At 44.5% G+C, this 25,786-nt stretch overlaps 1 protein-coding gene across 38 annotated transcripts in view; it reads right to left on the reverse strand.

The window, feature by feature from the left end:
- Positions 1-25,786, reverse strand: part of LOC110507708 (elastin) — a 118,147-nt gene that overhangs the window by 87,500 nt on the left and 4,861 nt on the right. For all 38 annotated transcript variants that reach the window (XM_036965341.1, XM_036965358.1, XM_036965357.1 and 35 more), the window contains exons 2-5: positions 14,198-14,266; positions 11,295-11,345; positions 9,554-9,649; positions 9,335-9,361 (exon numbers count right to left, since the gene is read on the reverse strand). In XM_036965341.1, the coding sequence (XP_036821236.1) occupies positions 9,335-9,361; positions 9,554-9,649; positions 11,295-11,345; positions 14,198-14,266 (243 nt within the window). The remainder of the gene's footprint in view (positions 1-9,334; positions 9,362-9,553; positions 9,650-11,294; positions 11,346-14,197; positions 14,267-25,786) is intronic.

Here is a 25,786-nt window from a genome sequence, read left to right on the forward strand (position 1 = left end):
GGCGAATGGAAGCAAGCGTACCCCGAACGCCAGGGTGGCCGGCTAACTTGGCAGAGTGAGCCCACTGAAGAACGGCCAGACGAGTAGGAACGGGAACGAAAAGAAGGTTCCTAGGACAAGCGCGCGGCGACGGAGTGTGAGTGAGCGCTTGCTTTACCTGCCTCTCAATTCCCCAGACAGTCAACCCGACAACACGCCCCTCAGGGAGAATCCCCTCGGGGTCAGTGGAGGCTACTGAAGAACTGAAGAGACGAGATAAAGCATCAGGCTTGGTGTTCTTAGAGCCCGGACGATAAGAAATCACGAACTCGAAACGAGCGAAAAACAGCGCCCAACGCGCCTGACGCGCATTAAGTCGTTTGGCAGAACGGATGTACTCAAGGTTCCTATGGTCAGTCCAAACGACAAAAGGAACGGTCGCCCCCTCCAACCACTGTCGCCATTCGCCTAGGGCTAACCGGATGGCGAGCAGTTTGCGGTTTCCCACATCATAGTTACGTTCCGACGGCGACAGGCGATGAGAAAAATACGCGCATGGGTGGACCTTGTCGTCAGAGAGGGAGCGCTGAGAAAGAATGGCTCCCACGCCCACCTCTGACGCGTCAACCTCGACAACGAACTGTCTAGAGACGTCAGGTGTAACAAGGATAGGAGCGGATGTAAAACGATTCTTGAGGAGATCAAAAGCTCCCTGGGCGGAAACGGACCACTTAAAGCACGTCTTGACAGAAGTAAGGGCTGTGAGAGGAGCTGCCACCTGACCGAAATTACGGATGAAACGACGATAGAAGTTCGCGAAGCCGAGAAAGCGCTGCAGCTCGATGCGTGACTTAGGGGCGGGCCAATCAATGACAGCTTGGACCTTAGCGGGATCCATCTTAATGCCTTCAGCGGAAATAACAGAACCGAGAAATGTGACGGAGGAGGCATGAAAAGTGCACTTCTCAGCCTTCACAAAAAGACAATTCTCTAAAAGGCGCTGGAGGACACGTCGAACGTGCTGAACATGAATCTGGAGTGACGGTGAAAAAATCAGGATATCGTCAAGGTAAACGAAAACAAAGATGTTCAGCATGTCTCTCAGGACATCATTGACTAATGCCTGAAAGACAGCTGGAGCGTTAGCGAGGCCGAAAGGAAGAACCCGGTATTCAAAGTGCCCTAACGGAGTGTTAAACGCCGTCTTCCACTCGTCCCCCTCCCTGATGCGCACGAGATGGTAAGCGTTACGAAGGTCCAACTTAGTGAAAAACCTGGCTCCCTGCAGGATTTCGAAGGCTGAAGACATAAGAGGAAGCGGATAACGATTCTTCACTGTTATGTCATTCAGCCCTCGATAATCTATGCAGGGGCGCAGAGACCCGTCCTTCTTCTTGACAAAAAAAACCCCCGCTCCGGCGGGAGAGGAGGAGGGGACTATGGTACCGGCGTCAAGAGCTACAGACAAATAATCCTCGAGAGCCTTACGTTCGGGAGCCGACAGAGAGTATAGTCTACCCCGGGGGGGAGTGGTTCCCGGAAGGAGATCAATACTACAATCATACGACCGGTGTGGAGGAAGAGAGGTGGCCCTGGACCGACTGAACACTGTGCGCAGATCGTGATATTCCTCCGGCACCCCTGTCAAATCACCAGGCTCCTCCTGTGAAGAAGAGACAGAGGAAACAGGAGGGATAGCAGACATTAAACATTTCACATGACAAGAGACGTTCCAGGAGAGGATAGAATTACTAGACCAATTAATGGAAGGATTATGACAAACTAGCCAGGGATGGCCCAAAACAACAGGTGTAAAAGGTGAACGAAAAATTAAAAAAGAAATGGTTTCGCTATGATTACCAGAAACAGTGAGGGTTAAAGGTAGCGTCTCACGCTGAATCCTGGGGAGAGGACTACCATCCAGGGCGAACAAGGCCGTGGACTCCCTTAACTGTCTGAGAGGAATGTCATGTTCCCGAGCCCAGGTCTCGTCCATAAAACAGCCCTCCGCCCCAGAGTCTATTAAGGCACTGCAGGAAGCTGAGGAACCGGTCCAGCGTAGATGGACCGACAAGGTAGTGCAGGATCTTGAAGGAGAGACAGGAGTAGTAGCGCTCACCAGTAGCCCTCCGCTTACTGATGAGCTCTGGCTTTTACTGGACATGAAGTGACAAAATGACCAGCAGAACCGCAATAGAGACAGAGGCGGTTGGTGATTCTCCGTTCCCTCTCCTTAGTCGAGATGCGGATACCTCCCAGCTGCATAGGCTCAGCTCCCGAGCCGGCAGAGGAAGATGGTAGTGATGCGGAGAGGGGGACAACGGAGAGCGCGAGCTCCTTTCCACGAGCTCGGTGACGAAGATCAACCCGTCGCTCAATGCGAATAGCGAGTTCAATCAAGGAATCCACGCTGGAAGGAACCTCCCGGGAGAGAATCTCATCCTTTACCTCTGCGCGGAGACCCTCCAGAAGACGAGCGAGCAAAGCCGGCTCGTTCCAGCCACTGGAGGCAGCAAGAGTGCGAAACTCAATAGAGTAGTCTGTTATGGATCGATTGCCTTGACATAGGGAAGACAGGGCCCTGGAAGCCTCCTCCCCAAAAACAGATCGATCAAAAACCCGTATCATCTCCTCCTTAAAGTCCTGATACTGGTTAGTACACTCAGCCCTTGCCTCCCAGATTGCCGTGCCCCACTCACGAGCCCGTCCAGTAAGGAGAGATATGACGTAGGCGACACGAGCAGTGCTCCTGGCGTAAGTGTTGGGCTGGAGAGAAAACACAATATCACACTGGGTGAGGAACGAGCGGCATTCAGTGGGCTCCCCAGAGTAACACGGCGGGTTATTGATTCTGGGCTCCGGAGATTCGAAAGCCCTGGAAGTGGCCGGTGGATCGAGGCGGAGATGGTGAACCTGTTCTGTGAGGTTGGAGACTTGGGTGGCCAGGGTCTCAACGGCATGTCGAGCAGCAGACAATTCCTGCTCGTGTCTGCCTAGCATCGCTCCCTGGATCCCGACGGCTGAGTGGAGAGGATCCGAAGTCGCTGGGTCCATTCTTGGTCGGATTCTTCTGTTACGGTGAGTGAATGAGGACCCAAAAGCGAATTAACTTAAACAGAGCTTCTTTAATAACCAAACATAGGTAGGCTCAGATAGACCGGCAGATTCCGACAGGACAGGACAAGGTTACAGCAAACATGACGATAGTCTGGTTCAGGCATGAAACACAACAAACAAGAATCCGACAAAGACAGGAGCAGAAACAGAGAGAGATATAGGGACCTAATCAGAGGGAAAAAGGGAACAGGTGGGAAAAGGGGTGGATGAGGTAGTCAGAGGAGACAAGGAACAGCTGGGGGAAAGCGGGGGAGAAAAGGTAACCTAATACGACCAGCAGAGGGAGACAGGGTGAAAGGAAAGGACAGAAAGACACAACATGACAATACATGACAAGACCAAAACTGTTACAGACCTATATCTATCCTACCCTGACTTTCTAAAGTCAGGTTAACTGTTTCGAATCCCACCGTACCTTCTCCGCTATGCAATCTGGTTTCCGAGCTGGTCATGGGTGCACCTAAGCCACGTTCAAGGTCCTAAATGATATAATAGCCGCCATCAATAAAAGACAATACTGTGCAGCCGTATTCATCGACCTGGCCAAGGCTTTCGACTCAATCACAGTATTCTTATCGGCAGACTCAACAGCCTTGGTTTCTCAAATGACTGCCTAGCCTGGTTCACCAACTGCTTCTCAGATAGAGTTCAGTGTGTCAAATTGGAGGGCCTGTTGTCTGAACCTTTTTGTATACTTCTGGCCCTTCTTTGGAGACTGTCTTAACAAACCTCCAGACGAGTGTCAATGCCATACAACACTCCTTCAGTGGCCTCCAACTGCTCTTAAATGCTAGCAAAACTAAATGCATGCTCTTCAACCGATCACTGCCCGCACCCGCCAGCCCGTCTAGCATCACTACTCTGGACGGTTCTGACTTATGTGGACAACTACAAATACCTAAGTGTCTAGCTAGACTGTAAACTCTCCTTCCAGACTCAAGTTAAGCATCTCCAATCCAAAATTAAATCTAGAATCTGCTTCCTATTTCGCAACAAATCATTCTTCACTCATGCTGCAAAACATACCCTTGTAAAACTGACTATCCTACCGATCCTCGACTTTGGCGATGTAGTTTACAAAATAGCCTCCAACACTCTACTCAGCAAATTGGATGTAGTCTGTCACAGTGCCATCCGTTTTGTCACCAAAGCCCCAAATACTACCCACCACTGCAACCTGTATTGTCACGTCCTGACCTTAGTTCCTTTATTATGTCTCTATTTTAGTTTGGTCAGGGTGTGAGTTGGGGTGGGCGCTGCCAGAGTCTCCCGCCCGTCAGTCAGGCGCTGCCAGAGTCTCCCGCCCGTCAGTCAGGCGCTGCCAGAGTCTCCCGCCCGTCAGTCAGGCGCTGCCAGAGTCTCCCGCCCGTCAGTCAGGCGCTGCCAGAGTCTCCCGCCCGTCAGTCAGGCGCTGCCAGAGTCTCCCGCCCGTCAGTCAGGCGCTGCCAGAGTCTCCCGCCCGTCAGTCAGGAGCTGCCAGAGTCTCCCGCCCGTCAGTCAGGAGCTGCCAGGGTCGCCCTTCTCTCCGGCGCTGCCAGAGTCGCCCTTCTCTCCGGCGCTGCCAGAGTCGCCCTTCTCTCCGGCGCTGCCAGAGTCGCCCGTCTATTCGGGGCTTAAGTGGGCCAAGACTATGGTGGAGTGGGGTCCACGTCCCGCGCCACCGCGGACAGATGCCCACCCAGACCCTCCCCTATGGGTTTAGGTTTTGCGGCCGAAGTCCGCACCTTTGGGGGGGGGGGGGGTACTGTCACGTCCTGATCTTAGTTCCTTTATTATGTCTCTTTTAGTTTGGTCAGGGCATGAGTTGGGGTGGGCATTCTATGTTTTGTGTTTCTATCTCTATGTGTTTGGCCTGGTATGGTTCCCAATCAGAGGCAGCTGGCAACTTAGGCAGCCTGTTTTCCCACTATGGTTGTGGGTAGTTATTTTCTGGTTAGTGTTTGTTGCACCTGTCAGAACTGTTTGTTTATTGTTTTGTTGTTTTTGTTCGTGTATTGATTTTTGATTAAAAGTATTATGGATACGTACCACGCTGCACTTTGGGTTTCTTCACCTTATTCCACAAATGAAAATCGTTACATGTATGCTCTTGTTGGCTTACCCTTGCTACATATTCGTCGCCAAACCCACTGGCTCCAGGTCATCTATACGTCTTTGCTAGGTAAAGCCCCGCCTTATCTCAGTCACCATAGCAGCACCCACCTGTAGCACGCACTCCAGCAGGTATATTTCACTGGTCACCCCCAAAGTCAACTCCTCTTTTGGCCGCCTTTCCTTCCAGTTCTCTGCTGCCAATGACGGGACCGAAGTGCAAAAATCACTGAAGCTGGAGACTTATATCTCCCTCACTAACTTTAAGCATCAGCGATCAGAGCAGCTTACTGATCATTGCACCTGTACATAGCTCATCTGTAAATAGCCTACCCAACTACCTCATCCCCATATTGTTATTTATTTTTTTGCTCCTTTGCTTCCCAGTAACTCTACTTGCACATTCATTTTCTGTTTAATTGCTGAATTGTAATTATTTCACCCACTATGGCCTATTTATTGCTTTATCTCCCTAACCTTACTACATTTTCACAAACTGTAAACGTACTTTTCTATTTATTGACTGTACGTGTGTTTATCTCATGTGTAACTCTGTTTGTGTCGCACTGCTTTGAACTATCTTGGCCAGGTCGCATTTGTAAATGAGAACTTGTTCTTAACTGGCCTACCTGGTTAAATAAAATATGATAAAAAATATTTTTCTCAAACCCATCCTCTCTCATCTCTCTGAGCCTCTCCTTTTCTCTTCCACCATTAAACTTAGTTTCACATGGAGCTGAAGTCATGTTAGGACACTCATCCCTGCTTCTACAAACATCCCTTCTTCAAAGGATAAAGATAGAGCTTAAGGCCGGTCTTTGTTTTTCAAAACCAAGGAAGCTCACAAGCAGGGAAACACCCTCCAATGTTTCACTGCTTCATTTTGCAATATCATAATGTGGAGTCTTTTGAGTCAGAAGTTCCTTCCAGACTAAAAGAGACAGTAGGTCAGCCCAGCTGTGTACAGTACAGTCTGACCTGCAGCCTTGACCTATGAGGAGTGACCTGCAGCCCTGACCTATGAGTGACCTGCAGCCCTGACCTATGACGAGTGACCTGCAGCTCTGACCTATAAAGAGTGACCTGCAGCCCTGACCTATAAAGAGTGACCTGCAGCCCTGACCTATAAAGAGTGACCTGCAGCTCTGACCTATAAAGAGTGACCTGCAGCCCTGATCTATTAGGAGTGCCTGCGGACCTATGAGGAGTGCCTGCAGCCCTGATCTATTAGTAGGGACCTGCAGCCTTGCCCTATGAGGAGTGCCTGCAGCCCTGATCTATTAGGAGGGACCTGCAGCCCTGACCTATGAGGAGTGACCTGCAGCCCTGACCTATTAAGAGTGACCTGCAGCCCTGACCTATTAGGAGTGACCTGCAGCCCTGACCTATTAAGAGTGACCTGCAGCCCTGACCTATTAGGAGGGACCTGCAGCCCTGACCTATTAAGAGTGACCTGCAGCCCTGACCTATGAGGAGTGATCTGCAGCCTTGCCCTATTAGGAGGGACCTGCAGCCCTGACCTATGAGGAGTGATCTACAGCCTTGCCCTATTAGGAGGGACCTGCAGCCCTGACCTATGAGGAGTGATCTGCAGCCTTGCCCTATTAGGAGGGACCTGCAGCCCTGACCTATGAGGTGTGATCTGCAGCCTTGCCCTATGAAGAGTGACTTGCAGTCCTGACCTACAGTATAAGGAGAGAATATACAGAGAGCCTGCAGCACATCGCTTCCTTCGAGTGTCACCCTTAATCCTTCAGTCCACCGAGAGTTAACCTTTGATAAACATTCTATATTTTTCCCGTAGTGAAATTACAGTACTACTGTAAAAACACCGATGTTGTCCATCTTTCTTGTTATGCAGTCTCAAAACGTGTAAGAAGTTTTGTCCAGGTTTGGCAAAGCAACACGGTATGTAGGAGTAATTCACCTTAGCTTTAGGGGGGAATGATGAGCCCAGGTCCAGGGCCCAGCTGCTCTCTTTTCTCTGGTCCGACTCGTCCAATGCACACACACTCGTCAAATGTTAATGCTGACAGGATTCACAATTCATTTAGTAGTCTAGCGTTTTACAAGGCTTGGCACGCGTCTGACAATGATTCAGCTGTCACGCCACTTTGATCACCAGCTGCTGTTCTCTGTCAGGGCCAAGGTGTGTGTGTGTGTGTGTTGTGTGTGTGTGTGTGTGTGTGTGTGTGTGTGTGTGTGTGTGTGTGTGTGTGTGTGTGTGTGTGTGTGTGTGTGTGTGTGTGTGTGTGTGTGTGTTTGTGTGTGCCTGAGTATGTGCCTGAGTGTGTGCCAGGGCCAAGGTGTGTGTCTGATATGTGCAGCTGATGCTCCACTTCAAGCTTCAATCACCAGAGAGGTTATGATGAGAAATGGGTCTCGGCAGGGGAAAGAATCCACATGAGAATACTAGAAAGCAACAGGTGTCTGGTTTAAAAGCCACATTGTTTTAGCTCAGGATAGAATCATCGTTCAACAGGTCAATGGACAGGGTAACCCTCCCCTTGCCTGCATGCCTTTCTGCGTTCGGTTTCCTTAAACGTTGTCCCTGTTAGTGTGTAGCTACAGTACCTCAGCTAACTATCAGAACACATTACCATCTAAACAAAGGCTAAATGATCTGTATGGATCCAAACCGCCCTGGTTTTGTGAGACCTCAACTTAGGGAAACGTTGCTCTGTGTTTGTAATGGAAACTTGATTTCTTTGTGTAGAAAGTTAGCTGGTTCCAGCCCATGTGCCCTCGAGTGAAACACCAAATCTGGATTGCTTCAGTCAACACCTCAGCTGTTGGAATGGATACATCTCAAATGTAAAAAAGTCACCTTGCATGAAAAGCCCTTGCAGAGCAAAATATTTAACAAATTACAGCTGTAAGGTTGTCTCTTGTTCTCGTTCAAATGGACAGTTCCTGTTCGACCTGCCCCATATATTTTCCCACATTGCCTGTTTGAAGGGACTGGGAGCAATAATCTAATTTCGGCCTTAGATGCCCTGAGAGAGAGGGAGGGAGGGAGGAAGAGAGAGAGAGAGAGAGAGACAGAGAGAGAGAGAGAGAGAAGCGAGAAAGAGCGAGAGAGAACTCTAACTCTTACAAAAGCCAAAGCATTATACTTCCCAAGCCGAGCTCTGCAGCGCTGGCGACCCCAGCCAAAGTCAACTTCTACCTAATATCCAATATTAGGATGCTTTCACAAAACAGATTTCTGAAACTCAATGACTTGTTCGAGAGACGGAGGAAAAAACTCAGTCTTCAAGGAGCCTACAGCAATCTGTTCTAAATCTTATCAGACTTTAAGAATATTATTCTATTCCTTATCTCTCTAAGCACACAGCCGCGGTAGTGGCCTAGATGTAATCACCTCTGGTTTAGGAAATTAAATAATGGCTTAACATGACTAATCCCCTAATACTGTGCTCCACACTGGAATAGCGCAAAAACAATATTTACAGTACACTATCAGTAGAGAGGGCAGTGGCAAAACTTCAACAAGGAGGTTTCCAGATATTGTGTCGGCCTAACGTTACAAAAATATTCATCAACACGTTGGCACCATTGTGTTGGGGCGGCGATGATGGGAGTTCACACCACCAATCATCACTCAGTCTGGGACATCTAGGGGTTGAGGAAAGGGTGATGGGATATAGTGTTGGAGGGATGGAAGTGTGGAGCAGCGGTTGAGGGATGGAGGAGACGTGGAAAGCACCGGGTCACACCCTAGACAGGACTTCCCAAACAGCTGCCAAACCAGGGAGACTCAGCCACGATTAAAACATAGGGGTGATAAGGGAGATGTGGCTGACAGTCCGTCAAGAGAGGTAGCCCTTCATTGAACAACAGTATGCAATACGCTACACTTCAGGTTTCGCCCGTCATTGACATGCACTCTAATGCATTCTATACATACAGTATTAGCAAATAACTACACCACCCACTTCCTCCTATCAGTAATAACTCTAATTCCCTTCCTTTTTAAAACACTTCAGTAAGATTTCTTAGACAACAATGTACTAGAGGAATTTTCCTAGTTAAAAGCATAACAGGATACTCTGACTTGAAACTACCAGAATAGTCTGGTACAGTACTGGTACCTGCCTTGTGACTTCTACAGAACTGTACAAAATGGTTGGAGCAGATAGCTTACCAGGTTTGGGGCCTTTTCCACCGGCTCCTGTTGAACAAAGCACCAAATAATTAATCTACAAATGATCCACTAAAATAAAAATACACTAACGTTGAATAAACATATTTCATTTCATCATTGACACTGCACAGTCAAACATAGTGCTATAGTTGACAGTGCAAGGGCTTTAAAATACATGTTAAAGTCTCAACTTTCAATGTTCTGTAGATGAGTACACACCTCCTCCTCCGAGGCCTAACGCTCCTATGCCTCCAGCCCCGCCACCAGGGACCAGACCTCCAGCACCAACACCACCCCGTCCTCCATATCCACCAGCTAGGGGAAACATAAGGTCTGGTTAGGCAACAGGTTTTTGTAATCACTATCATCTTTGTCACCTTTGTCATCACTATCATCATCATCATCAATAACACTTACAGTATGTAAGCTTATAACTCAACACTTCCCTCACTCCATAGCCATTCCCTGACAGCAACACAGAACACACCCAGATGGGGACCATGACAGCACACTGTGGTTTTATAGGTGTGAGGAGAACAGTCTAACTCCCTGAACACCTTGTTAAACCAGACTTAATGACAGTGGTTGTTTCTGAGCACTGTGTTTACCCAACAACAAGAGTGTCATTAGAACCAACACAATAACTAAACTATTAGCTTAGCTTCTGGCCATGTGGTGGAGTGGAGGAGAACTCACACTGTAGGCTTTCCGAGATGGAACGAGAGTCATTTCGCAGATGTAGGCTAAACCATGCAAAACTATGCCTATTCTATTCCAGCAGTTTTGTGAGATAGCTACACACTGACTTAAAAAGTGTGACGTTGTGGTAGTTAATGTGGTGTACTGTAGTGGTCAGGGTGTTCAGCATGCATGTCACGACTTCTGCCGAAGTTGGTCCCTCTCCTTGTTCGGGCGGTGTTCTGCGTTCGAAGTCACCGACCTTCAAGCCATCGCTGATCCACTTTTCATTTTCCATTGGTTTTGTCTTGTCTTCCATCACACCTGGTTCCAATTCCATCAATTACTTGTTGTGTATTTAACCCTCTTGTTCCCCCCCATGTCCTTGTCGGTAATTGTTTCTTGTAGTGCTTTTGGAAGGCATGCTGGTATTTACCGGGTTTTGTTTGACCCATTTATTGTATTGTTCTGTTGACCGTTGACCGTTGTAAATCGGTTTTCTCTCTCCTGCGCCTGACTTCTCTGCCGCCAGTACGCACCTCACTACAACGCATGCTGCTGTCTCTGTTCTGACAGCGTAATAAGACCAGATATAGTAGCCACTCTCGATATCTCTCTATGTGAGTGGCTGTGATGAGAGTGGCCCTGGTGCATGTAACCCAGTTTAGTCCCCTGGCCTGCACGCAAGACAGGGAGCTAAAGCTCTGTGACAATGTTGTGGTTGTGAAAACCCTAATTACTGTAGGTCTCAGCAGCAGCATAGATGGCGTCTGTCACACCCTGATCTGTTTCACCTGTCTTTGTGCTTGTCTCCACCCCCCTCCCGGTTGTTGTCCATCTTCTTCATTATCCCCAGTGTATTTATACCTGTGTTCTCTGCTTGTCTGTTTCCAGTTCGTCTTGTCAGGTCTTACCAGCGTGTTTTCCTGTCTCCGTGCTTTCTCAAATTCTGTTTCCTAGTTTCCCCGGTTTTGAACATTCTGCCTGCCCTGACCCCGAGCCTGAAAGCCTTTCTGTACCTGGCCGACTCTGACCCATTTACGAACCTCTGCCAGTCCTGATCCCAAGCCTGCCTGCTGTTCTTTACCTTATTGACTGCCCTGGATTACAGACCTCTGCCTGCCTTTGACCTGCATTTTGCCTGCCCCCTGTTTGGGTCAATAAACATCTGTGACTCTAGCTGACTGCATCTGGGTCTTATCCTGAGTTCTGATAGTCTCTCTTAGTCCAGCTAAGTGACAACTATTAGAGGAGGATATTAAAGTAAGTATTTTCTACTCACCCCCAGTTTTAGCTGATTTGTAGCCTGCTCCTGCGGGTATCCCACCAGCACCTGTTGGTAAAACAAGAAAAGAAAAAGAAACAGAAAGAGAAGCAGAAAGAGAGTTGTGATACAATGGATAGGTTGACGTTTGTTTTAGTTCTCCCCCTGGATCCTCTATACCTCCATCAATCCCTCCCTCCTTTCCTCCATTAATCCATCCGTCCTGCTGTTTGGGCCTTAGATCATCTGCTAGCTCTGGGTCCTCCGGTCTCTGACCTGACCAGATACAGTTTCTCTACACAGAGACTAGACCACTGTGGTGGGTAGGAGGCTCTAAATCTCTACAACTCTAAATCTTCAAAACGGTGTCCCAAATGGCACCATATTCCCTATATAGTTGTACTACTTTCGACCAGGGCCCTGGTCAAAAGCAGTGCACCATGTGTGGAATAGGGTGTCATTTGGGACACACTAAATATCCAACAGTATCCCAGAGACACCTTTTAACCTCTCAGAGTGAAGAGAGGAATGCACAGGGTCGGTGTGGCAACTCACGCTTCCTCACACTGTATTTCACTGTAATTTATGGCCTCAATGCTGTTACAGTGAAATCCTACGGTACAGCTATGCTTATGGGAAATAGTATGGAGTACAATGGGAAATAGTATGGAGCGAGAGAGAGAGAAAATACAAGGGATATTGGGTTTCTGTATATGGCAGTAATGATCAAGAGAGCCACATATGAGTCAGCCGTTTAGGACCATTTCAAGTTGCCTGCCTTGTTTAAGGCTGTTTTTAAGGCTGGAGGTGTGTGGTTCAACTGTCCTGGTGATAGTTAATGTTTTACGTGCTGAACACTAGTGAAAGCCAATAGCCACGGGGGGCTCTTAGTGGGTTTGGAGAGGGAGTGCAGTGGTGATCGTTGGTTGGTTTGTGGTTGAGATGGAGACATGGAGTACTGTACACTACAGGCTCATGGCTAATGGTTAAACTGTGGGTTGCAATAGACTGACCCAACATGTGCTTTTTTTTCTTCAGTACGTAATGCTACAGTAATTTAGTTGTACGGGTTTTGTGTTGTATGCTGGGAAACAGGAAAGGTGTATTTGGTACATTATATGATCTATGTTGTGTGTGTTGTATACATATTTATGTGTGTGTTGTATACCTGATTTTGAAATTGAGACATGCTGCCGTTTAATTGATTATGTACTACTTTATCAGTGATGTGTGGTCAGGGTGTGGTCAGGGTAGGCGTCCTACCCTTTGAAAATTAATGATAAATGAATAATAAAGAATATACATGTTACTACATGATTCCATATGTGTTATTTCATAGTTTTTATGTTTTCACTATTATTCTACAATGTAGAAAATAGTAAAAATAAAGAAAAACCCTTGACTAGGTCTGTCTTTTGACTGGTACTGTACATGTATCCCATTCCCAATATGTCCCATTTAATAATAAATGCGCATGCATATTAGCGCAAAAGGCAGAGCACTATTCTGTCTATGGATGACACACATCATCTGCTGCCTTTTGGTGCTTATGTTCATTTTACTGCTAGCTAAAAGTACGCTGATCAGGATGGCTAACACATTGCATCTGAAACATCTGATTTTCTAGCGAAACAAGGGGTGATACGGGATGGAAGACCAACACTTGAGCTTAAGGACTTACATCAAAGGAAGGGACAGAATAATACCAAGATCATTTAAATCTGAGTGGTATCAATGGAAATACTGGCTCTGTGGACAACATCTGTTGAGAGGACATTTTCTGCGCTGAAAGGGAACCTGATCAAGAACAACTCTCATCCCTTGCCATCATCGAGACCGAGAGACTTTTAAAACTGAGGGCCAACAGGGAGGAGTTTTACAGTTCAGTCACTGATGTCTTCAACCAGAAGGATAGACACCAGGCGGTTGGGCTTCGTTTACAAGTAGGCCTAAATGTACAGTAGCGCCGTCTACTATTATTAAATTATGGTGTCTGGCCATTCTACCATGAAGGCCTGATTGGTGGAGTGCTGCAGAGATGGTTGTCTTTCTGTAAAGTTCCCTCATTGCCACAGAGGAACTCTAGAGTTCTGTCAGAAAGACCATTTGGTTCTTGGTCACCTCCCTGACCAAGGCCCTTCTCCCCCGATTGCTCAGTTTGGCCGGGCAGCCAGCTCTAGGAAGAGTCTTGGTGGTTCCAAACTTCATCCATTTAAGAATGATGGAGGCCACTGTGTTCTTGGGGACCTTCAATTTTTGGTACCCTTCCCCAGATCTGTGCCTCGACACAATCCTGTCTCGGAGCCCTACGGACAATTCCTTCGACCTCATGGCTTGGTTTTTGCTCTGACATGCATTGTCAACTGTGGGACCTTATATAGACGGGTGTGTCCCTTTCCAAATCATGTCCAATCAATTGAATTTACCACAGGTGGACTCCAATCAAGTTGTAGAAACATCTCAATTTCAAGTCTCATAGCAAAGGGTCTGAATAGTTATGGAAATACCGTATTTCTGTTAAAAAATATATATCAATTTGCAGACATTTCGAAAACCTGTTTTTGCTTTGTCATTATGGGGGGTATTGTGTGTAGATTGCTGAAAAATGTGGGAAAAGTCAAAGGGTCTGAATACTTTCCGAAGGGAAAGGATTGGGATATAGCTAGCTATATCCCAATCAGTAACGCTGACTACATTTTGTGTAGTCACAGTGTAGCGCTGTGAATGAGTGTATTTTTGAAAGTGCTGTTTTTAGATGGGTTGTGGATGTTTGATGATTATCTTTGAGATCGTGTCATACAGATGAGCATAGTCACAAAAATCTGCTTTATGAGTGCGTGTGTGTGTCACTGTACTTCTATCTAAAGAGACATGTTGTGTAATGAGTTGCGCTGTGCAGTCGTAGGTAGCTGATATATTACCTGGGTAGAGACCAGCACCTGGTCCAGCACCTCCTGCTCCAACTCCAGCACCAGCCGGCACGTACACACCTGGAGAGACAGAGCGGTAACATACCTGGTCAGTGACAGCTCTGTATGACTTCATGACACTAATCTAATGGTCCAACATTTAGACTGTAATCCGTAGTTTTTAAATGACTATATTCCAAACCTCAGTCATGACCAATACTCAAACCCATGACGAAACTACGGAACAGTAAGAGGTCAAGGCAAAGTCGGATTATCAAAAAATGCATTGTTTTAAGCAAGCATTGAGATGAGGTACTGCAGTTGGAGGAACAAGGAACATTTTAGTGCATAGAGGGAGGTTTGGCCATGGTTTTACGTAACATGCTGTGACATTGTAAAACGTTTACTGCCACCATTGCCACATCAATGTTCTCTCTCTCTCAGCCACTAGGAGAACTTTAGCAAGTGATACGTCAGTGCTACTCAACAAGGGAATCAGCAAGAATGTTTGTCTCCTACAGGCTACAGGATTCGGAAATATACTGTAAGAACCCTCTAACTGTAAAGAAAGAATAAGGGAGAGAGAGAAAAAGAGACGGGGAGAGGTGTGTGTGTTAGAAAAGAGAGTGAATTATAATAGAGAAAGAGAGAAAAGGAAAGAGAGAGAAAGAGAGACAGAGACAGAGAGAGAGACAGAGAGAGACAGAGAGAGAGAGAGAGAGAGAGAGAGAGACAGACAGAGACAGAGAGAGAAAGAGAGAGACAGACAGACAGAGAGAGACCGAGAGAGAGAAAGAGAGAGACCGAGAGAGAGAAAGAGAGAGACAGAGCGAGAGTGAGAGAGAGAAAGAGAGAGAGACAGACAGACAGACAGAGACAGAGAGAGACAGACAGACAGAGACAGAGAGAGACAGAGAGAGAGAGAGAGGGAGAGAGAGAGAGAGAGAGAAAGAGAAAGAGAGAAAGAGAAAGAGAGAGAGAGAGAGAGAGAGAGAGAGAGAGAGAGAGAGAGAGAGAGAGAGAAAGAGAAAGAGAAAGAGAAAGAGAAAGAGAAAGAGAAAGAGAAAGAGAGAGAGAGAGAGGAATACAAAAGGGGAGACTTGTGGCATCCCCCAGCCAAAGAAAGCTATGAAGAAATGGAACAAAGCACATTAATAATTCAGCTCATGTAGTCGTGTTTCTGGTGGAAAGTAAACTGTGAAAATCTGCACTGAAGCATGACACTGTGCCTGCCGAAGACCACACTGAGTCACTCATCTGGACAGAGAGGTTAGCGAGGACAACAGAGTCAGTCATATTCACATAAATCCCCCAAATCGCATACCAAAATCTGATTAGCAGAAAGGGAAAATATTTAGTCTATCTGGTCTGTTTTTGTTTAACAGAGAACATCTATTCTCAATCAAACTTAGTACATGCCATCAGGGATTTGTATGGTTATGCTATGAAGCTAGAATTCTTAACATGGTTTTTATGACGGTGCATGTTGTTTTAAAAACACAATGCTTAGGAGTGTAAATAGGGGTCGGTTTGAGTGATGGTTTATTTGAAAGAGTTTGGCGGTCGTGTCCTTGGAAAACAAATGAGCTCACAGTTGAAGCGGTCTGAGACAGATCAGAGAGAGGATGCTCTCTAGCCCAACTGCTCTTAATTGAGACGGTGAGGGAGTTGGATGATGGGAAGAAGAGGCGATCGGGTTTCCTTACAGTTTGGCCTTGTGGTCTTAATGACTGGCTGAGTAGTAAGAACTTGCTAAACAGACAAGGCTCAAGGTCCTAAGGGAAATAAGAGGAAAATGTGCACATGGCTGAATGGTCAGAGAGGGCTGTCCAGGGCACAGCATTACACTCTTAGAAAAAAAGGTGCAATCTAGAACCTTTTACACAGAGGGTTCTACATGGAACTCAAAAGAGTTTTACCTGGAACCAAAAAAGGGTTCTACCTGGAACTAAAAAGTGGGGACAGTCAAAGAACCTATTTGGAACCCTTTTTTCTGAGTGTACAAAGTTTCGCAAAATGACTGCATACTCTGAGGATGATGTACATTACCAGTCAAAAGGTTGGATACGCCTACTCATTCAAGGGTTTTTCTTAATTTTTTACTATTTTCTACATTGTAGAATAATAGTGTAGAATAATAGTGAAGATATCAAAACTATGAAATAACACATTTAATGCATTTGAGACAATCAGTTGTGTTGTGACAAGTTAGGGGTGGTGTACAGAAGATAGCCCTATTTGGTAAAAGACAAAGTCCATATTATGGCAAGAACAGCTCAAATAAGCAAAGAGAAACGACAGCCCATCATTACTTTTAGACATGAAGGTGTCAATGCGAAAAATTTCAAGAACTTTGAAAGTTTCTTCAAGTGCAGTCGCTAAAACCATCAAGCGCTATGATGAAATTGGCTCTCATGAGGACCGCCACAGGAAAGGAAGACCCAGAGTTACCTCTGCTGCAGAGGATCATTTCATTAGAGTTAACTGTACCTCAGATTGTAGCCCAAATAAACTCTTCACAGATTTCAAGTAACAGACTTATCTCAACATCAACTGTTCAGAGGAGACTGCATGAATCAGGCCTTCAAAGAAACCACTACTAAAGAACACCAATAAGAAGACTTGCTTGGCCCAAGAAACACAAGCAATGGACATTAGACCGGTGGAAATCTGTCCTTTGGTCTGATGAGTCCAAATTTGAGATGTTTGGTTCCAACCGTCATGTCTTTGTGAGACACAGAGTAGGTGAACGGATGCTATCCGCATGTGTGGTTCCCACCGTGAAGCATGGAGGAGGAGGTATGATGGTGTGGGGGTGCTTTGCTGGTGACACTTTCTGTGATTTACAGTGCCTTGCGAAAGTATACGGCCCCCTTGAACTTTGCGACCTTTTGCCACATTTCAGGCTTCAAACATAAAGATATAAAACTGTATTTTTTTGTGAAGAATCAACAACAAGTGATTCTTCACAAAAAAATACAGTTTTATATCTTTATGTTTGAAGCCTGAAATGTGGCAAAAGGACGCAAAGTTCAAGGGGGCCGAATACTTTCGCAAGGCACTGTATTTAGACATCAAGGCACACTTAACCAGCATGGCTACCACAGCATTTTGCAGCAATACACTATCTCATCTGGTTTGAGCTTGACTAGCCTTTGTTTTTCAACTGGACAATGACCCAACACACCTCCAGGCTGTGTAAGGGCTATTTGTTCAAGAAGGAGAGTGACTGAGTGCTGCATCAGATGACTTGGCCTCCACAACCTCCCGAACTCAGCCCAATTGAGATGGTTTGGGATGAGTTGGACCGCAGATTGAAGGAAAAGCAGCCAACAAGTACTCAGCATATGTGGGAAATCCTTCAGGACTGTTGGAAAAGCCTTCCAGGTGGAGATGGTTGAGAGAATACCAAGAGTGTGCAAAGCTGTCACCAAGGCAAAGGGTGGCTACTTTGAAGAATCTAAAATATTGTGATTGAACACTTTTTGGGTTACTACATGATTCCTTATGTGTTATTTCACAGTTTGGATGTCTTTACTGTTATTATACAATGTAGAAAATAGTAAAAAATGTCCACTCCAGTCTATTTGGCTATATGAGTGTGTGTTTGTGTTCCACCCTCCTTCCTCAGCTCAGTGGATGCCTTGCCAGCTCCATGACAGAGCCCCCAGGTAGTGTCCTGTACTTTACCAGCAGGGTGGAATGATTGTTCTCCACTTCAACCCAACCTGACAGACTCTCATTTCACAATCAAAGGGAGGATTTCCTGTCCCAGGGTTGAGAGGGAGGGCAGATGGAGTGAATGTAGTGCCTGCTCCAATTTTCCCCTGGTCATAAGCCCATCATATCGTAACTACTGTACTGTAGCTACCCCACCATACTACTGGGCAGGGCGGAACCCAGTAAGGGGCACTGGGTTCACAAGAACCAACCCAATTAGGTATTCATTGACCTGAGCTAAGAAATGTGAACTATGCTGACTTACAGTATCAAGTCATTGATTTCTTATCACTGTCGAGCTCAAACTCAAAGTGTTCTCTAAGAATTTTTTGATCATGGGAGTCTTTTGGAATGCATGTCTTTGTAGGTCATTCCAGAGGCAAAAGAGACTGGCAGAGTTAGAATGCAACATGCAACAATTTCAACGATTTTACTGAGTTACAGTTTATATAAATCAGTCAATAGAAATAAATCAATTAGGCACTGGGAAGGGGTGCAGACATGGGTGGGCCTTGGAGGGCATAGGCCCAGCCACTTGGCAGCCAGGCCCATCCACTGGGGAGCCAGGCACAGCCAATCAGAATGAGTTTTTCCCCACAAAAGGGCTTTATTACAGACAGAAATACTCCTCGGTTTCAATCAGCTCTCTGGGTGACTGGTCTCAAACGATCCCGCAGGTGAAGAAGGCGGATGTGGAGGTCCTGGGCTGGCGTAGTTACACGTGGTCTGCGGTTGTGAGGGCGGTTGGACGTACTGCCAAATTCTCTAAAACTATGTTTGAGGCGACTTATGGTACAGAAATGAACATTAAATTCCCTGGCAACAGCTCTGGTGGACATCCGTGCAGTCAGCATGATAATTGCACGCTCCCTAAAAACTTGAGACATCGGTGTTGTGTGACAAAACTGCACATTTTAGAGTGGCCTTTTATTGCCCCCAGCACAAGGTCCACCTGTGTAATGATCATGCTGTTTAATCTGCTTCTTGATATGCCACACCTGTCAGGTGGATGGATTATCTTGGCAAAGGAGAAATGCTAAATTTAAGGGATGTAAACAAACTTGTGCACAAAATTTGAGAGAAATAAGCTTTTAGTGTCTATGGAACATTTCTGGGATCTTTAACACTTTACATGTTACGTTTATATTTTTGTTCAGTATAAGTAACCATAAAGTTACCAGTAACCTGATTTAAATCCCATATGGGTGGTAAAGTAGTTTCTATCTGGTCTTCACTGTGAACATAACATGCAATATTCTGCATTAGCAATCTATATAGTTTATAAGCCAAACATGGGAGAAACAAAAGCACACGATTTCATGGTTTCCCATGAAACGGATCTGCCTTACCTCTGAGGCACTGGAAAAAACATTTTATTTAGTCTAGAATGTTGAACGATGTTTTGGCATCCTCCGTTAGTCAATAACATTGTTCCGATTGTTTTGAGTTCAAGTTGAATGGGCTCGTTTTGTCCACGAGACTCAAGCGAACAGATTTAACTCTATAGGGCGTTTTTGCTCTGCTTAGTTTACAGTTTGAGTATCAGCCAGAGGAATAAGCACTGACATGTTTACCAACCATTAGCTGGCCATGAATTTTAATAAAACCAGACCAAACAAATCCATAACTCGAGAGCCGAATACAACTGAAAACCTCTTTTACAAGCCTGTGTGTCTGATGGTCTGTTCATTGAAAACCTATGCAGGCCTATTAGGCCCGAGTTTATTGCAAAGTTGTAAAGCAAAAAAATGAACTGTAATGACTGGATGGCAAACAATTAGTGATTTAATAGAGCAGAACTTGTTCTCCAATCCAAAGTCGCACGGAAACACTTAGCTAATTGCTAGTACTCCCCACCACTTGTTAAAACCTTAGTGAACCATTACGACTCCTCTCCCGTCTCCAACCTCTGGCTCTGAGAGCTTTCAGAGATCTTTAGGCTAAGCCTGAACAAGTATCTGGGGAGAGGAGTAGACAATGAATATGACGAGTCTCCTCTCCAGTCCAGTTAGCTACCATTAATTTCCCATTAGACACCTCTGCAAGCTTTATAATGGCAAAATAAGTTTGTTAATTAACAAATAACGTAATTCACTGCCATCATGCCCGGTATGAACTTCCCAAAAAGTTCTAAATGTACAAGCAACCGGAAAAATGTATTGTCTGGAAATAATATATTGTTTTGACCAAGTGCGCACATGCCAAATTCACCTCTTCGGAAAGATCACTATAAAATTGTACCCTATATTGTCTACTTAATCTATAGTGCCGTCAGAAAGACACAGGCATCCTTCTTAATTCAGTTGCCTGAGAGGAATGAAACCACTCAGGGATTTGACCATGAGGACAATGGTGACTTTAAAACAGTTACAGAGTTTAATTCCTGAGATGGGAGAAAAACTGAGGATGGATCAACAACATTGCAGTTACTCCACAATAGTAACCTAAATTAATGAAAATATTCCAAAACATGCATCCTGTTTGCAATAAGGCACTAAAGTAAAACTGCAGAATTGAATACAAAGCATTATGTTTGGGGCAAATCCAACACAAGACATCACCGAGTACCGCTCTTCATATTTTAAAGCATGCTAGTGGCTGCATCATGTTATGGGTATGCTTGTCATTGGCAAGGACTGGGGAGTTTTTGGGGGATAAAAGGAACCAGAATAAAGCTAAGTACAGGAACAAGAGGAAAACCTGGTTCAGTCTGCTTTCCAACAGACACTGGGAGACAAATTCACCTTTCAGCAGGACAATAACCTAAAACACAAGGCCAAATATAGACTGGAGTTGTTTACCAAGACGACATTGAATGTTCCTAATTGACCTAGTTACAGTTTTGACTGAAATTAACTTGAAAATCTATGGCAAGACTTGAAAATGGCTGTCCAGCAATGATCAACAACCAATTTGACAGAGATTGAAGAATTATACAAATTATAAAATGCAAATTTTATGCAATCCAGGTGTGCAAAGCTCTTAGAAACTTACCCAGAAAGACTCACAGCTGTAACCGCTGCCATTGACTCAGGGGTGTGAATACTTATGTCAATTAGATATTTCTGTACTTAATTTCCAATACATTTGCAAAAATGTTGACTTTGTCATTATGGGGTATTGAGTGTAGATGGGTGACCCAAAAAATATATTTAATCGATTTTGAATTCAGGCTGTAACACAACAAATATGGAAAAAGTCAAGGGGTATGAATACTTTCTGAAGGTACAGTATATCACCAAAAAAAAAACAGTTTGTGAATTAAATTAATTATACAATGAATGATGTACCTTAACTCCAGTTGATTTAGTCAATGTGTAATAAAAAATGGATCCTATGAGTATTTGACAGCAATGATCAGACTGGCGTGTTTTCTTCTATTCCCTTTTCCTTGAACGTAAGACAAATGATGTCGAGCTATTTAAACCAACTGGAATTGAAAAAATAAACAACAATTATTGGGCCATATTTTTACTGCAGGCTATGATTAGCGTAACCTTGGGCCTTCACTGAGGCACATTTCATTTCTTCCCAGACCATACATAAAATACACACCTCTACAAATCAGATGGACATGTCTCCATATCACATTTTGTTGATTAGTCAGGGTTTAACAATGAGAAATAAAATAAGCACGCCATAAAGCATTTTTTAAACTAAGCAGTTACACATTTCTTTCAGATTCCTCAATACAATGCTATGAGCTATTCCCAAAAGTGTGATCTACTGCTCAGGTTTCCACACTTCAATTAGTGTATTTATCTAAAATCATTCATGTCTGTCATCATTTTATGCACTGATGTTTAACAGTAAAATGCTTTCTAATGACCTTGGAGAACTGTCTTAGAATCACATTTTAACATCACTTTCCCAGTTTAATGTGAAGAACACTTCAAAACGGAGATATAATTAGATATTTCTCTGTCGGTGTTAAATACACAAAACAAAACAAATAATTGGGTTCAATACGTTTTTGGGGGCCATTTTGGGATGTTGTTGACTTTGCACATGAGTGCCAAATTACTCTCATGTGGAGACAGCGTTTTGCCACATGCCGTCAGAGCAGAATTCCATGACAATGTCAGAGTCATTCATCTGGGAAGACTTCCCATAACCTCCATGGAAAACCCTATCGGACAGGAATTACGTGTCTCTGCAAAAAACACTAACAACCGTAAGAATGTATGAATACTTTCTGAAGGCATTGTAATTACATGAAATATGATTGCATTACGTGTAGCGCATGAAACGACAGGTTGATATGACATTCATCCACTGCTGTAAGTGATAAAATGAATGATCTTTCGGGATACTGTACTGCTGCTGGATCAGCCAACCTGTACATGGAAGTAATGACTGATTTTATCGGAGGCGCCGATGAGGTGGATTTGGCGCATGCACACTCGGTCAAAAACAATACAGATTCTTTCCAGACAAATCATTTTTTCAGTTGCTTGTCAATTTTTATTTAGAACTTTTTTGGGCGGTACATAACAGTGGTAAATGACGATAGTTATCTAAAAACCTAAAAGGGTTCTTCGGCTGTCCCCATAGGAGAACCAGTATCTGGGCAGAGAAACTGGTTCCAGGTACAACACTTTTGTGTACTATGTAGAACCCTTTACACATAGGATTCTACATGGAACTCAAAATATTTCTCCCTGCAACCAAAAGGGTTTCTAGCTGGAACCAAAAAGAGTTATCCTATGGGGACAGCTGAGAACCCTTCTGGGACCATTTTTACTAAGAGTGTGGGCTAGAGAGGAAACTTGTCATATTCGTCATCTCTTTCTTTGCCCAGATACTGGTTCAGGCTTAAATAAACTGTGTCTAAATATGTTTGGAGTGTTCCAGAAACCTGCCATTTACGGAATTAACACCTTCCATCTGTTTATTCATCACACCATCCATCCCTCCTATAAATGAAAGTGTGTCTGTGTCTGTTAAAGCTTGTGCGGCCAGCAGCAGGCCCAGGTCACCCTCCTTCCCAGAAGGTTCTCTTAATATCAGCCTTCCTATTCTGACTGCAGTGAAAAAGGAGGCTGACATCCTGAGACCAAGATCTACAGAGCAGTGCAGCAGAGCAGATTGGAGCAGACTCCCTCGTTCCTGGTACTAAGCATCCACAGCTATCGGACATGTTGCGTCTGGCCTACATTTTGTCACATTTTAGCATTATATTTTCCAAAACATTTAGCGAGAAAAGGGAGGGGGGAGGTGGGTCAAAGAAAGGAAAGTGTGAAAAGAGTACATTTTGATGACAGAGAACTCCCTGCCTCTCTTCCTCCCCTCCCCTCCCCTCCCCTCCCCTCCCCTCCCCTCCCCTCCCTCCTACAGAACTCAAGGCACCAGCCTATCTGACACACACATCTGTGGAGCAGAGCATAAATGTAAAGTATGCAAAGTCAAATAAACAAACGACATACAGACTGTTTTAAATGGAGGCAGAATTCTGATCTCATAATCGCCACTAATTTTCAGCCTTCCAGTGTCTCTTGGCTGAGACAGAACCTACCTACCTACCTACCTACATAATTGCAAAAGGGTTTTCTAATGATCAATTAGCCTTTTAAAACGCTAAACTTGGATTAGCTAACACAACGTGCCATTGGAACACAGGAGTGATGGCTGCTGATAATGGGCCTCTGTGTGCCTATGTAGACATTCCATAAAAAATCAGCTGTTTCCAGCTACAATAGTCATTTACAACATTAACAATATCTACACTGTATTTTTAATCCATTTGCTTTTCTTTCAAAAATGTGCTTTTCTTTCAAAAACAAGGACATTTCTAAGTGACCCCAAACCTTTGAACGGTAGTGTAGGTAAATTGCAGTTGGTCCAGAACAGAGCAGCATTTAGATTTACACTCGGGGCAAATGTCAGTAACATGCAGGTGATCTCTCCTGGCTCAAAGTTGAGGAGAGATTGACTGCATCACTTTTGGTCTTTGTGCAAGGTGTTGATGTGTTGAAGGTACCGGAATGTCTGCTCAAGTAGTTGGCACACAGTTCGGACACTCATCGGTACCACACAAGACATGCAATCATAGTTCCCAGGTCCAGAACAGAGAAACGCATAGTATTAAATAGAGCGATGACTACATAAAACTCTCTGCCAGCCCAGGTAACTCAAGCTAGCAAAAAAACCAGATTAAAAATCAGATAAAAGTACACCGTTACGGCAGAATGGTAACTGTGAAGAGACACAGACATGTTGATATATTTTGAATTGTAATTTTCACTGTATTATATATTGTCTTATGTAGGCGGCTGGCCTTGCACAAGCCTTTGTTTCTGTTAGCCAGAATGGATCATAAGGCAGGAGACATCTGAGTATTATGTAGTATTATGTAGTATTATGTAGTATTATTTAGTGTTATGCATATTATGTATTTTATTTGTTGTTTTGTTTCCTGTTTGGAGCCCAGGAAGAGTAGCCGTTGCCTTAGCAGCCGTTAATTGGGGATCCCAATAAAATACTAAATGCTATTGATTCCATTGCAAAAGGCATGCTCAATCAAGCCCAGCTAAGGTATTGTAAATTATTTGGAACACTATTTGAACCCAGGTTTGGGGGCCGGGCCTGCTACTCACTGTACTGTTCAGTCTGGTCGGAATGAATCATCTGGGTTAACTAAGTATGCTTCATTGTTGAGCATTTAGCACCAGTTGCCAGCAGACCAAACATCTCCAGGGAGATTCTTGTGTGGTTGACATTTACCCACAACCGAAACCATGGTCATAAACAAACCATGTAACAATGCTTGTTCCCTCACCACGGTAAGGACTTATGGGCAGTGATTATGGCAGTGCTGTGTAATGTTGTAGTATTTTTTCCCGAAGATTTCATGTCAAGTCTTTACGATCAACCTGTGACATTACAGTAGTGAGCATGTTAAAGCATAAATAGTATAACGTCAGACATACATTTGTAAGTGGGTTGCATTAAACATCCCATCTGTGTTACATACTGTAGACACACATAATAAAAGTGTGTGTTGCGTACAGAACAGTCAGGGAGCTATGGTACAGCCTGGACATTTCCAGTGCTCTCCTTTTGAAATATGCGTCTATTAAAACAACTCATCCATCCCAAATCTGGTTTGGTTTCTACAACACTCATAGTTACAAAAAATTGTGATGCTCAGAATCTATAACCAGCGTGTAAGTAATCACTCCATGCTACATGTTCTGTAAGCGCTTCAGATGTTTGGATAAGTGATTTCCCAGCCGCAATATCCTGTTCTAAAATGGCTTCGGGAGAGAAAGTGCAGTAGTGAGAGAGCATGTTTTAATATAAAACTGCCAAAGATGGAGAGAATGTCAGAGCAGTTAACAGTCCTGCCAGTGAGTGTGTGAGAGTAATGAATAAACACAGCAGAATGAGAGTCTTATCTCCAGGAGCCCCTGCTCACTCCAGCGCTGAAAGGGGTCATGGAGCAACATTGTACACACGGCCTGGTTCTCAGAGTGTAACTCAAGACCAGGGTTGCGCAAAGGTACCGGTAATTTACCAAAGGTACCGGAACATTCAGTAATTTTGGTTATTAACAAATAATGTATGGCAATCTATTGTAACTTTGGTAATTTATACTTGAACATTTTTGCATTTTTCCCATATTGTACATGAGTGGTAACACTTAGCCTAATGAATAAATAAAAAATAATCTAATCAACAATTGACTTGTTTCACAACTGCCACCAGTTTGGTGCCAAAACATTAACAACAAAGACATATTGACATAGTAAAAAAGTAAATAAAATATATAAATGACATTTCATGCTGAACTCATATTAAACACCAATGATATTCACTAAGTTGATATTTAGGAAAATGTTTTACAGCTTTGTTATTCTATAAAAAAATACATATATCTTA

This window comes from Oncorhynchus mykiss, chromosome 27 (assembly GCF_013265735.2).
Source record: "Oncorhynchus mykiss isolate Arlee chromosome 27, USDA_OmykA_1.1, whole genome shotgun sequence".
Classification (NCBI taxonomy): domain Eukaryota; kingdom Metazoa; phylum Chordata; class Actinopteri; order Salmoniformes; family Salmonidae; genus Oncorhynchus; species Oncorhynchus mykiss.